Source organism: Quercus suber, unplaced genomic scaffold (genome assembly GCF_002906115.3).
Source record: "Quercus suber isolate HL8 unplaced genomic scaffold, Cork oak 2.0 scaffold_75, whole genome shotgun sequence".
Taxonomy (NCBI): domain Eukaryota; kingdom Viridiplantae; phylum Streptophyta; class Magnoliopsida; order Fagales; family Fagaceae; genus Quercus; species Quercus suber.
This window is the reverse complement of record NW_027069540.1, coordinates 381,676-394,844: the sequence shown is the minus strand read 5'-3', so window position 1 is coordinate 394,844 and position 13,169 is coordinate 381,676. Positions and strand designations below refer to the sequence as shown.

General features: G+C 36.4%; 1 protein-coding gene across 1 annotated transcript; it reads right to left on the bottom strand.

Annotated features, from left to right (window-relative positions):
- Positions 1 to 9,896: 9,896 nt before the first annotated feature.
- Positions 9,897 to 12,627, bottom strand: LOC112039749 (small ribosomal subunit protein eS19x). The gene is made up of 3 exons (XM_065773473.1): positions 12,425 to 12,627; positions 11,030 to 11,177; positions 9,897 to 10,232 (listed from the first exon to the last, which is right to left on the bottom strand). The coding sequence occupies exons 1-3, from the start codon at positions 12,506 to 12,508 to the stop codon at positions 10,132 to 10,134; spliced, it is 333 nt and encodes a 110-aa protein (XP_065629545.1). The 5' UTR covers positions 12,509 to 12,627; the 3' UTR covers positions 9,897 to 10,131.
- Between the last annotated feature and the right edge of the window lie 542 nt (positions 12,628 to 13,169).

The following is a 13,169-nucleotide window of genomic DNA, read 5'->3' as shown; positions in this document are numbered from 1 at the left end:
ATGATATTTGTTGGGCCCTTTTTAGGACAATTTCTCTGGTCCAAACCCCATATGATGTCAAGGGTTCTTGAAAGGGGTCAGGAGTGGAAGTGGGCAAACTGGGCTTGGTTCACTGCAACTTATTTGGGCAATTAAGCCAAATCAGTTTGTTTACAAATCAAAAGCTCCAAAAAAGAAAATACAAGGCAACAAAAATTACACAATAACATATATTTTACAAGATTCAAAAGGGAATAATAACATAAGCAAGCATAAATATGTCAGAGAACTTTATTTAGACGAGTCAAACATTTTTTTTTCTTTTTAAAAACAAATGAGTCAAACATTTAAATACATCAAATCCTTCACAAAAGGGTGTTCCGCAAAGTCTACAAGCCTCAAAGGTCACAGACTTGAATGACCCATTTGGGTTCTCAAGACTTGTAAGATTTAAGCCCTTGGATCAACGTGGTCCCTTGGATATTACCAAGGAATATGCTTTTACAATATTTTTTCTTTAAATTAAATCAACCTAAATTCTAAAGCTTCCTTATACTTTTATATGAGTTTCCTTGCCTGCAATATGTTTCTTTTCTTCTCTCTTTCACTCTTATCTTGCTTGCTACATGATTGATTTTCCATGGCTATCTTTTTCTCTTTTTATATTAGTCTTGTAGGGTGCAAAATCACCACTTTATCCTCTTTTTCTTGGTACTAGAATTGATCTCTTTGGTTTGAAGTTTTTGTGGCTCTCTTCCTCAATTTCTTATTATTTTGTTTTTCTAGGAAACCATGTCTAAAAGTATCATGGCCGTGTTTTCCCTCATAGAATGTTTGTTTTTTGGACAATTCAGATGCCATTTGACATCAACGAGGCAAAACCTATCTCTAAGGCTCAGAGATGGGTGAACTCTGAAAGCCTCCAAGCATCTTTCCTCTTTTCCCATACTTCTTTGGCTGAGGTTCCTCGAGCCCTTCCCCACTGATACGTTGCGGTTTCCACTTCTTAGATTTTAAAACCTGTTGTGTGGCATCATGTGTCACTTTCATTTTTCCTTTCCCTCCAAGGAACTTGATCTTGATGGTCAGTTCTTTGGTGGGCTCCATTGGGTTCATCATTTTCCTTGATGGGCTTTTCTAGGGATCCCTTTCAAGGATCCTTTTTCTTGGGTCATATGCTACTTATGCAAGGCTTTTTCCCATTACTTTTCTATGTCTTATTTCACTATTGGGACTTTTTGCTCTACCCTTTATATATTCTTTTGCCTGAGTACTTAGTGAGCCGCGGCCTTCTGGTTCCCTCAAGGCCAACATTTTGGTCCTTGGATTGGGCTTTCTTATCGTAATTTTTTGAGTCTCAACAATATCCATGCTAGCATTATGCATAGTTATGATTGTAAAGATAGAAATATTGAATATTGGCATGTTAAGAAAAAAAATATTTGGTGTCAAGTATATAGGAGTTGCAATCCCTTAGCTTTGCTTGTTGTTCTTACTTCATGAAAATATCTAACGATATTATTTTGCACAATTAGGAAGTTAAATAATATTTTTCTGCACATCCAAGAGTTAATATGTGTGTCTTTCATTTTTTGTACCATATTCCCTGATCTTATTCCCATTAAAAAGCATAAATAAACAAATTTTCTTGCGTGAATCCATGGAGGCTTTGTAGCATCTAGTAGGTTGAAGAGGTTTAATGTTTAATTAGTATCATCTCCATGGACTCTATTAGACAAATTGATGGAATTGTGAGGCGTTTATGGACACATTGAATCGATGAACGAATTTCTATTTAATTATTTATTTTAATCAAGACAAAGTATGGCAGTTACGTCACTACATGAGCAATAGATACCAAAGCCAGCTGCAAAAGCCAAGATACAAAGAACAACTTACAGCCCAAACGAAGAACAAGAAGCTGCAAAAGCAGCAAGCATAAGGTACAAAGCCAGAGCTACCACCTACCACCAGCCAAAGCTAAACCCACAACTCAAACTACAAAAAAATAAAAATAAAAATAAATTGCCCACACTTAACAACTAACACAATGTTAAAACTAATGCCCTTTGTTCAATGCTTGAGGATGCATCTGATGAGATTAATGCAGGACAGCAATGCAAGAGTGGAGCAGCACCACTTGCACACAATTTCAGCAACAAGCAATGCAAAGCAGAGGCATCAAAAACAGAGCATCAGTGGCTTGCAAGGATGTGCTAGAGACCATTGAAGCTGTGCCTTATCATGAAGTGTTTATACATAGTTTTGGAGATCATAATACACGTGGCTTGTAGGAATTGGTCTGTCTTGTAAATGCTATAATACATTTGTATAGTTTAGAGTTGTTAGAAACTAATTTTGCTGAAAATTAGGGAATTGGTTATCTGAGACACGTGTATATATATATAGAATAACCTTAATGTATGGAGATCAGCTTTTGTATCACATTCATTTTCTGAATCAATAAAGTTTTGTTCTTTTATCTTAGAAAGAAAGTTCCAGATTTATATGGTATCAGAGCACAACGAAGACAACCTCAAAGCTTCTTCAATGGAGTCCTCTGATTCAAGCATCCAATCAGATCAAATCAACAACCAATCTGATCCACTCAACAATGAATCAATTCCTAAGAATCGATACTTTCTCAGTTCAAGCGAGAATCCAGGAAGTGTTTTGGTGACACAATCACTGCTTGGAATGCGAAATTATCACTCCTGGTCATGGGCTATGATCTTAGCTCTCACTGCTAAGAAGAAGATAGGGTTCATCAATGGTAGAATCCCTATGCCCGATCCAGAATCTCCTCTCTATGAAGACTGGCAAAGCTGCAATACAATGATTACTTTCTTGGCTTATCAATTCAATGCATGTTGATGTATCTAGTAGTATAATCTACTGTGAAACTGCTAGAGATATGTGGTTAGAATTGAAAAACTTGTTTTCACAAGGCAATGGTCCCAAAATTTACAATCTTCAAAGGGAGATTTCTCACATCACTCAAAATCAGTTATTTGTGACCGAGTATTTCACAAAATTTAAGAGATTATGGGATCAATTGTTGAATCTTGAGCCTTTACCAAAGTGGTGTTGTGGAGCAATGAAAACCCTAAGTGCTACTCATGAAAAAGCTTATGTGATGCATTTTTTTGATGGGTTTGAATGAGAATTTTGATATTATAAGGACTCAAATTCTGATGTATGAGCCTCTTCCTTCAATTAGCAAAGTTTATGCCCTAGTTCTTCAAGAAGAGTCTCCTAGGAATATTGGACATGGAGGATCATTTGCAACAAAACCAGATTCTGTTGCTATGTATGTCAATTCAAAAGGCAATAGTTTTGGAAGTGCAAATTGGACAAAGGGAAACAACAAAAAGGAAAGGCCTTTATGCACACATTGCAACATGCTTGGGCATACCATTGACAAGTACTATAAAATTCATGGATATCCACCCGGGTATAAGCCAAAGGGAAAATCTATTGCTAATCAAGTTTCTTGTGATCAAGGAGCTATGGTTAAGCATTCTTCAATTGGATCAGTTCAATGTCCAATCACAAAGGCTCAATGTGATCAACTATTGGCTTTCTTCAACACTAATTCTAATTCTGGTGATAAGCATTAAGCAGCTATCGTAAGCAGCGGTGATGGAGTGACAAAGTTGATGAATGGAGTTGCTGGTGCGGCTTCTTCAGTTGGTGTTCATGCTGGTACTGGTTTGGCAGCCACCATTTCACATCCATCAACATCCACTTCCTATTTTAAGACTATGGCAGGTATGGCTTTAGGTTTGTCCTTTAATTCCAACTTGAAGCATTCAATTTTCTTTGCAAAACTAGTCAATAAAGATATGTTTTCATCCACTGATTGGGTCATAGACACAGGTGCTACTGACCATATGGTGCACTCTGTTACTTGTTTTACTTCTATAACTTCTACTCTAAACACACATGTGAATTTGCCTAATGGTGAAATTGCCTTAGTAACCCATATAGGAACTGTCAGAATTTCAGAAGCTCTTATTCTATATGATGTACTTTGTGTTCCAACCTTTAGTTTTAATCTTATATCTGTCAGCAAGTTAGCCAAATCTGTTCTATATTGCCTTATTTTTCTTGGTACTTTCTGCTTCATCCAAGACCTTGCTCATTGGAGCACAATTGGTCTGGGTAGAGAGTACAATGGTCTTTACTTGCTGGAAGAAAGTAAATCCATTTCCACTTCAGCTTCTGCAGTGTTTACAGTCAATTCTGTTCAGCCATATGTTGGCATCTCAGATTGGAGCATTTGTCAAATGCCAAATTGGCTTTGATGAAGATAAATAAAGTGCCTCTTCATGGTTATGTAAATAAGTTTCATTGTGAAATTTGTCCTCTAGCAAAACAAAAACGATTACCTTTCAATAAAAGTGTTCATATTTCTGAAAATTGTTTTGATTTAGTGTATTGTGACCTATGGGGTCCTTTTTCAGTAGCTACCATTGACAATTGCAAGTACTTTCTAACCATTGTAGATGATTGTTCAAAGTTTACTTGGGTCTATTTGTTGAAGCACAAGTCACAAACACAAGCTGGTTTAAAGTAGTTTTATAATCTAGTTGAAACGCAATTTGGTAAAAAGATTAAAGTTGTGAGGACAGACAATGGGACTGAATTTTTTATGAAGGATTTGTTTGCACAAAAGGGTATATTGTATCAATTAAGTTGTGTTGAAACCCCTCAACAAAATGCTATTGTTGAGAGGAAGCATCAATACATCTTAAATGTTGCAAGATCTCTCATGTTTCAATCCAAATTACCTTTATATCTATGGGGGCATAGTGTTTTAACTGCTGTCTACTTGATCAACAGAATCCCTAGTTCACCATTGTCTCACAAAACACCTTATGAAGTCCTTTTTGGTCATGAGCCAACTTATAATCACTTAAGAGTGTTTGGTTGCTTATGTTATGCATCTACTCTATCTCATACTAGATCTAAATTTGACCCTAGAGCCAAAAGGTGTGTATTTTTAGGGTATCCTTTTGGGGTAAAAGGTTATAAGGTCTATGATCTTTCTAGCAAGTCTGTTTTCATTTCCAGGGATGTAATTTTTCATGAGAATATTTTTCCTTTTGATGGTATACATGCTACTCTTGTTGATCCTTTTCTTTCAGATTTAGCCTTCCAAGGTACTTATACTTCCAGCATAGGTACTGATTCTTTTGTTACTCCTACTTTCATACCAGATTCGCTTTCTGATTGTTTTAGTACTTCAGTTTCACCTTCTGCCCCTAACTCTGTTGATCATTTTGTTGAAACTTCTAATACCTTACTTGATGATGCACCTACTATTGATTGTTTTCCTTCTCAACTTCCTTTAGTTCCTTTAGCAGCCTTACCAGATCAGACATGTACATCAACACCAGAAGTACCACCTGCACCTATCAGAAAGTCAACTAGGACTTCAAAACCTCCAGCTTACTTGCAAGATTATTCTTGTGCTTCAGCTTGCTTTCCTACTTGTGGTGGTCCTTATGATATTAGTCATAGTCTTACCTATGCACATCTTGTTCCCAGCTATCAATCTTATGTCCTGGCAGTTAGTTCAGCTCCTCAAGAGCCTCAAAGCTTCTTTCAAGCAGTCAAAGATCCACTTTGGAGAGAAGCTATGGATAAGGAAATCCAAGCTCTTGAACAAAATCATACTTGGGATCTAACTACCTTACCTCCAAGTAAAATACCTATTGGCTGCAAATGGGTATATAGAATTAAGTTGAAATCAGATGGGACTGTAGATAGATATAAGGCAAGGTTAGTTGCAAAGGGTTATACTCAAAGGGAAGGTCTAGATTTCATAGAAACCTTTTCCTCTGTAGCTAAAACTGTTTCTGTCAAGGTAGTTCTTGCTTTAGCAGCAGCTAAATCTTTGCCACTTCATCAATTGGACATAAACAATGCTTTCTTGCATGGTGATTTGTTTGAAGAAGTATATATGTCACTCCCTCCTGGTTTTAACAGTAAGGGGGGGGGGGGTCTATTGCACCTATTGTTTGTAGGCTTGTTAAGTCACTTTATGGGTTAAAACAAGCCTCTAGACAATGGTACACTAAGCTGTCTTCAACCATTCAGCCCAAGCTGATCACTCATTATTTGTGTATGCCAAGGGTTCTTTGTTTATTGCACTGCTTGTGTATGTGGATGACATGGTGATTACAGGAAATGATCCAAACTGTGTGGCAGATTTAAAGTTAGTTCTGGATGATAAGTTTGGAATAAAGGACTTAGGGTCACTCAAGTATTTTTTGGGACTTGAGATTGCAAGGAGTGATAAGGGAATTAGCTTGAATCAAAGGAAGTTTGCACTTGAGGTTTTAAAAGAAACAGGAATGATGGGTTGTAAGCCTTTGAAAACACCCACGGAGCAGCAACTTAAGCTGTCAAAGGGTGATGGAGAGCTTCTAAAAGACTCAAGTCAATATAGGAGGCTTATAGGCAAGTTGATGTATTTGGCTTTGAGTAGGCCTGACATTACCTATACTGTAAATAGGTTGAGTCAGTTTCTAGCACAACCTAGAGTCCCTCACATGTAGGTAGCCAATAGGATATTACAGTACATTAAAGGAACTCCAGGCCAAGGGGTGTTTTTTCCTTGTGAATCAGACTTGCAACTGAAAGCATATTGCGATGTTGACTGGGCAGGGTGTCCAGATACTAGAAAATCACTTACGGGGTATTGTGTGTTCCTTGGGGATTCATTAATATCATGGAGATCAAAGAAACAGTCCATGGTTTCAAGATCTATATTCAGCTCACATGGTTGTTATATTTGTTGAAGGATTTGCATGTGCAACATGATAAACCTATTCTATTATACTGTGATAACCAGGCAGCACTACACATAGCTGCAAATCCGGTATTTCATGAACGATCTAAGCACATAGAGGCTGATTGCCACATTGTTAGAAACAGGGTTTTAGATGGAACAATTAAGACCTTTCATGTGAGTTCTAAAAATCAGCTAGCTGATGTTTTTACTAAAGCCTTGGGTGTAGACAACTGTGTCAGTTTGATCAAGAACTTGGGTTTAATTACCATTTTTGCTACTAACATTGAATTTCCAGAAAATGCAAGAGCCTTGCTCTTGAGAGGGGGGGGGGGGGGGGGGGGGTCTACTGCACCTATTGTTTGTAGGCTTGTTAAGTCACTTTATAGGTTAAAACAAGCCTCTAGACAATGGTACACTAAGCTATCTTCAACCATTCAGCCCAAGCTGATCACTCATTATTTGTGTATGCCAAGGGTTCTTTGTTTACTGCACTGCTTGTGTATGTGGATGACATGGTGATTACAGGAAATGATCCAAATTGTGTGGCAGATTTAAAGTCAATTCTGGATGATAAGTTTGGAATAAAGGACTTAGGGTCACTCAAGTATTTTTTGGGACTTGAGATTGCAAGGAGTGATAAGGGAATTAGCTTGAATCAAAGGAAGTTTGCACTTGAGGTTTTAAAAGAAACAGGAATGATGGGTTGTAAGCCTTTGAAAACACCCATGGAGCAGCAACTTAAGCTGTCAAAGGGTGATGGAGAGCTTCTAAAAGACTCAAGTCAATATAGGAGGCTTATAGGCAAGTTGATGTATTTGACTTTGAGTAGGCCTGACATTACCTATGCTGTAAATAGGTTGAGTCAGTTTCTAGCACAACCTAGAGTCCCTCACATGCAGGCAGCCAATAGGATATTACAGTACATTAAAGGAACTCCAGGCCAATGGGTGTTTTTTCCTTGTGAATCAGACTTGCAACTGAAAGCATATTGCGATGCTGACTGGGCAGGGTGTCCAGATACTAGAAAATCACTTACGGGGTATTGTGTGTTCCTTGGGGATTCATTAATATCATGGAGATCAAAGAAACAATCCATGGTTTCAAGATCTTCAGCTGAGGCTGAATATAGATCTATGGCAACTACAACATGTGAAGTCACATGGTTGTTATATTTGTTGAAGGATTTGCATGTGCAACATGATAAACCTGCTCTATTAAACTGTGACAACCAGGCAGCACTACACATAGCTGCAAATCCGGTATTTCATGAACGATCTAAGCACATAGAGGCTGATTGCCACATTGTTAGAAATAGGGTTTTAGATGGAACAATTAAGACCTTTCATGTGAGTTCTAAAAATCAGCTAGTTGATGTTTTTACTAAAGCCTTGGGTGTAGACAACTATGTCAGATTGATCAAGAACTTGGGTTTAATTACCATTTTTGCTACTAACATTGAATTTCCAGAACATGCAAGAGCCTTGCTCTTGAGGGGGGGGTGTTAAAACTAATGCCCTTTGTTCATTGCTTGAGGATGCATCTGATGAGATTAATGCAGGACAACAATACAAGAGTGGAGCAGCACCACTTGCACACAATTTCAGCAACAAGCAATGCAAAGCAGAGGCATCAAAAACAGAGCATCAGTGGGCTTGCAAGGATGTGCTAGAGACCATTGAAGCTGTGCCTTATCATGAAGTGTTTATACATAGTTTTGGAGATCATAATACACGTGGCTTGTAGGAATTGGTCTATCTTGTAAATGCTATAATACATTTGTATAGTTTAGAATTGTTAGAAACTAATTTTGCTGAAAATTAGGGAATTGGTTAACTGAGACACGTGTATATATATAGAATAACCTTAATGTATGGAGATCAGCTTTTGTATCACATTCATTTTCTGAATCAATAATATTCTGTTCTTCTATCTTAGAAAGAAAGTTCCAGATTTATACACGATGAAAACAAAAAATGGAATTCTCCAAAGACTATAAAGGATTCTATTTTTCAATTCTCCACAGGTCTCTTTGGCATTTTTAACAAACATTTTGACTACTCTCTTTTAAGTTTTAACATTCCACAGCCTCTCTATCTCTGTACCAAAGACTACTCTCTTTTGACAAACATCTCCACTGCTCTTCAATTCTTTCTTTGCCTTTGCCATGGAGAGTGAATCAAACTGAAGCCCATTAATTTCAAGCAAAAGGTAGTATGACGTTATGAAAAACATTATCCAAAATGTCGATGATGTGAGGGGTACTGAAGCACTTGTCATAATATAAACATGGGTTATAGAAATCATCTTGAAAATCGATGAGAGTTCTGCTCTGTGGTCTCTGTAGTCACACAAATAACAACCTGTCTGATATTTTGGAATAACGATCTGTCTGCTATTTTCGAATTATAATTGGAAGGGTCCCTGTAGTCACGCAAGTAGAGGATGTGAGGACTGAGAATCCGTTTATATTAGTCTATTTTTTATGCAACTCTTTGAGTTGGGTAACTGCTATTCAAGGATTATAATCCACGTTTTTTTTTAAAAAAAATAGATCCCACACACTTTGCGACAAGAACCTTACACAGCAATTTTGCCCGCAAATTGCAACTTCGAGTCATAATTTTAGATAAAAATTGTGCAACAATCATTTCCCAAAATGTAATTTGACAAACCACTTAATAAACCACAAACTACAACCTTGTATAGCAAGAAAGGTATTTTAATTTTGAGTAAAAGCTAAGTCAAACAATTCACCCATGAAGCCTCAAGCCACAACACCGCCAGCAAGGTTCTATGGCCTATCTAATAGGCATATTTCTTACCAGCAGCACACAAGTATCGGAACGTGGTTTGTAATTATATATTAGGACAAGCACAAGACAATTTAATAGCACTGGAAGCAAACCAAAATAAAAGCCATTTGTTGATTAATAATATAAAAATGTTTTGAATTAGCCGAACAATTCACCCATAAAGCCTCAAGCCACAACACCGCCAACGAGGTTCTATGGCCTATCTAATAGGCATATTTCTTACTAGCAGCACATCAGTGTCGGAACGTTGTTTGTAATTATATATTAGGACAAGCACAAGACAATTTAATAGCACTGGAAGCAAACCAAAATATAAGCCATTTAATGATTAATAATATCAAAAAATAGGTTTAGCAATAGGACAACAAAGTGAAAACCAGCATAGTGAACTCTCCTAGAAGCAACGTTCATCAAAAAAGTATTGAAGCCAAATGAGAAAATAAAAAAATAACAATGTCTTCTTATATCGACTTCAAACAACTACATTCTAAAGTTCTTGGGTATCTTTTAATCCTCAGCACGCCTGCATTAATCTCTCTAACGGGCAACTGCAATGCGTCCAGCAACTTGGTCAAGATCTCGCTGACCAGTGGATGTGATCTTCCTCCCACTGGCATACAAGAATAGAAATAGTTTTAAGTATCAAGTATATGAGCTGTTGAGTCAAAGAAAAATTGTCATCACATGATATCTCAAAAGTTCGCAAAGTAATTTATCAAAGAACAATATTAGACTGAATCATGTAAATAAAATTCATTCAGAATCTATTGTGGAAGAAAAACTGTTGTTCTAAAAACTGATTCACACACTGAGAACAGTAAAACAAACTGAGATTCATTCCAGAAAGAATTCTTTTATTTGCGGCTAGAAACCCAAGATAAAATTTCCCTAATTTCCTTGGTTAACCACAAATCAGTTATCTTGGTGCTTCAGATTTGCTTTAAGCAAAAAATATTGAAAGGAAATGTTGCCATGTCCTATTAAGTCATTTGGAGAAAAGAATCCTTTTCTGCACAAAATTACATTTTTCATTGAGAAAAAAAAAAAAAAATAACCTTTTTTGGATATATTTTATCTTGGTAAATGGAGCTTGATATTTTGTTACTAGGAAAAGAACCATATCAGAAGCCCTTTTTTTTTTTTCATTGCCCTAGAGGCAAAAATGAAAAAAAAAAGAAAAAAAAAAGAAAAAAAAAAATCTCTCCACCCACCCCCCCCCCCCCCCCCCACAAAACCAAAAAAAAAAAAAAAAAACCCACAAAAAAAGGCGCATTTACATACACAAGACTAATACATTTATAGTAATAACTGTGTATATGTGGTTGCTCTCTTCTTAACCAAAATTTCACTGCAGCTTCCATGGCAAGAAAGATCTACTTAAGGGGTCTTGGTGTTGTGTGCTTTCAGAAGATCTATAGGAAGCAGAGAGAATGGCAGTCNGGGGGGGGGGGGGGTGGGTGGAGAGAAGAAGAAGTGAAGGAGGGAGACACACCAGCTCTAATGTAGTACCAATCAGGGTCATATGGAGCAAGCTCCTTAAATGTTGCTGTCTTGACAAGATCAGTCCATTCGGGGAGTTCGACCTATAAGAAACCAAGGAGATGGAGAAAGGAAACATGAGAATACCAACACCACCACCTACTAATGTACAATAAAAATCCAGAGCCTAGTCATGATTGATAAGTCAAATAACAAGCTTCAGCATATAAAAAGTAACCAGATAACAGAGACACATTAAAAGTGAATATCACTCACGCAATACAATCATATGCTAGGGCCATGCACCCATATCAATCAAACATCTAATTTCAATAACATGGATGGATTATGGAGAGTGCAGCCGACATTAGTGAGACAGCATTGTCACCATTTATTATGTCACAGAACTATCAGCACCAAAGTTGTCAATACCGTAACACACCAGCAAGGCAGTCAAATGCAAAAGGAAACCTTAAAACACCAGGGTATTGCAACAACCAAGGCATGAGGCAGCAAAAGGGCACTATACCAATTCAAGTGGAGTGCCAAAATCTAGATATAGTTATTATACATACAGAACTTAAATCATATGTATTTAATGTATTGAAATACTATAATCTATTCTTTTATGTGTTTACTGTATTGAAATACTATAATCAAGTGTTTTTGACATGTGTTGCATGAAGAAATTAGGTCTATTAATTTATATCAAAATAGGCTTAACACAGTTTAGGCTTTATTAATTATTCTAAGTTCTAACAATAGGTTCTGCAACAAGTTTTTATAGATTAATTAATCTAACAACAAGTTTCTGTTAATAAACTAGTTTAACAATAGGAAATAAGCATAGCAGCATGGCTCAAAATTGTCGCTTATATCCTAGTCCAGGAACAGATCAGCAAAAGACATGAAACAGCAACCAGACCAATAATCCAAAAAAGTGTTGCTCCACTGTTCTTTACATTTTAAACTGCATTTCCATACCATGAAAGACCATCAAACATCAACAATGTTTGCCTCGAAAGTGAATCAAAGTTCCAAAATGCCATCTTTGAATCAAATCCAAAAATGGGTACTTGGGTTTCCTTGAAATAACACATTTAATTTTTTTTTTTTTTCTAATTCTAACAATCACATAAAAACTAATGTCATTGCCAAAACATAACCATATTCTCAGAACACCAACCAAAAAAAAAAAAAAAAAAACCCACCCATTCAACTCAAACCATTAACAACATTATTCCTTGAAAAATTAAACACACACAAAAAAAAAAAAAAAAAACCCACATATAAGTGTTAAGTTTTAGGATCATAGAAAAATAAGTGTTTATGAATAGAGAGAGAGATATACATGGCCAGAGCGTTTGAGGTGAGCGGCATAGGCCTTGACGAACTCGTGAGGGGACACGTCTTTCACGTTTCTCGCAGTCTCCATTTTCTGCTGCTTCTGGGTCTTGCTGCTGCTTCTGCCGCGGCGTGCCTCCTACAACTCTACTACAAGATGTGAGCGTTTGAGAGAGAGAGAGTGGAAGGAAGAACTTGAGATTTTAGAGATTAGGGTTTTAATGTTTCAATGAGGACTACGATATTACTTATTTGTCCCCCAACTTAAACCCTATATACCATTTATGCCCTCACTTCTGTTTCTCTTAAAAAAAAAAAAAAGAGGATAATTACAATCTTTTTCTGAGAAATTTGAAAAAAAAAAAAAAAACTCCCCTTGACATTCGATTTACCAAATTTTACAAACTTGAATCTCGACTTTTGCCTCTTACATCGCAAGAATTCTATACTTATGAAATGACCATCATATCAAGAGTGAGTGGTGATAAACTTTGTTAAATTAATATTAAATATTGTTCTTCTATAAAAGAAAATATTAAAAATCGTGTGCACTTACTTGCCCTATACTTAAGGGTAGGTTTTAAAATAACCCTCCATTTCAGAATTAAAAAATTAATTGTTTTAAAATTTTAATTGAAATTTATTTTAAAATATTAAATATGAATTTTGTTTTTTAATTTTTTTTCTTTTTTCAACAGATTATGGAGAGATTTGTAGTTGCAAGTATTTGATGCTTGATAAATTTTGCATTT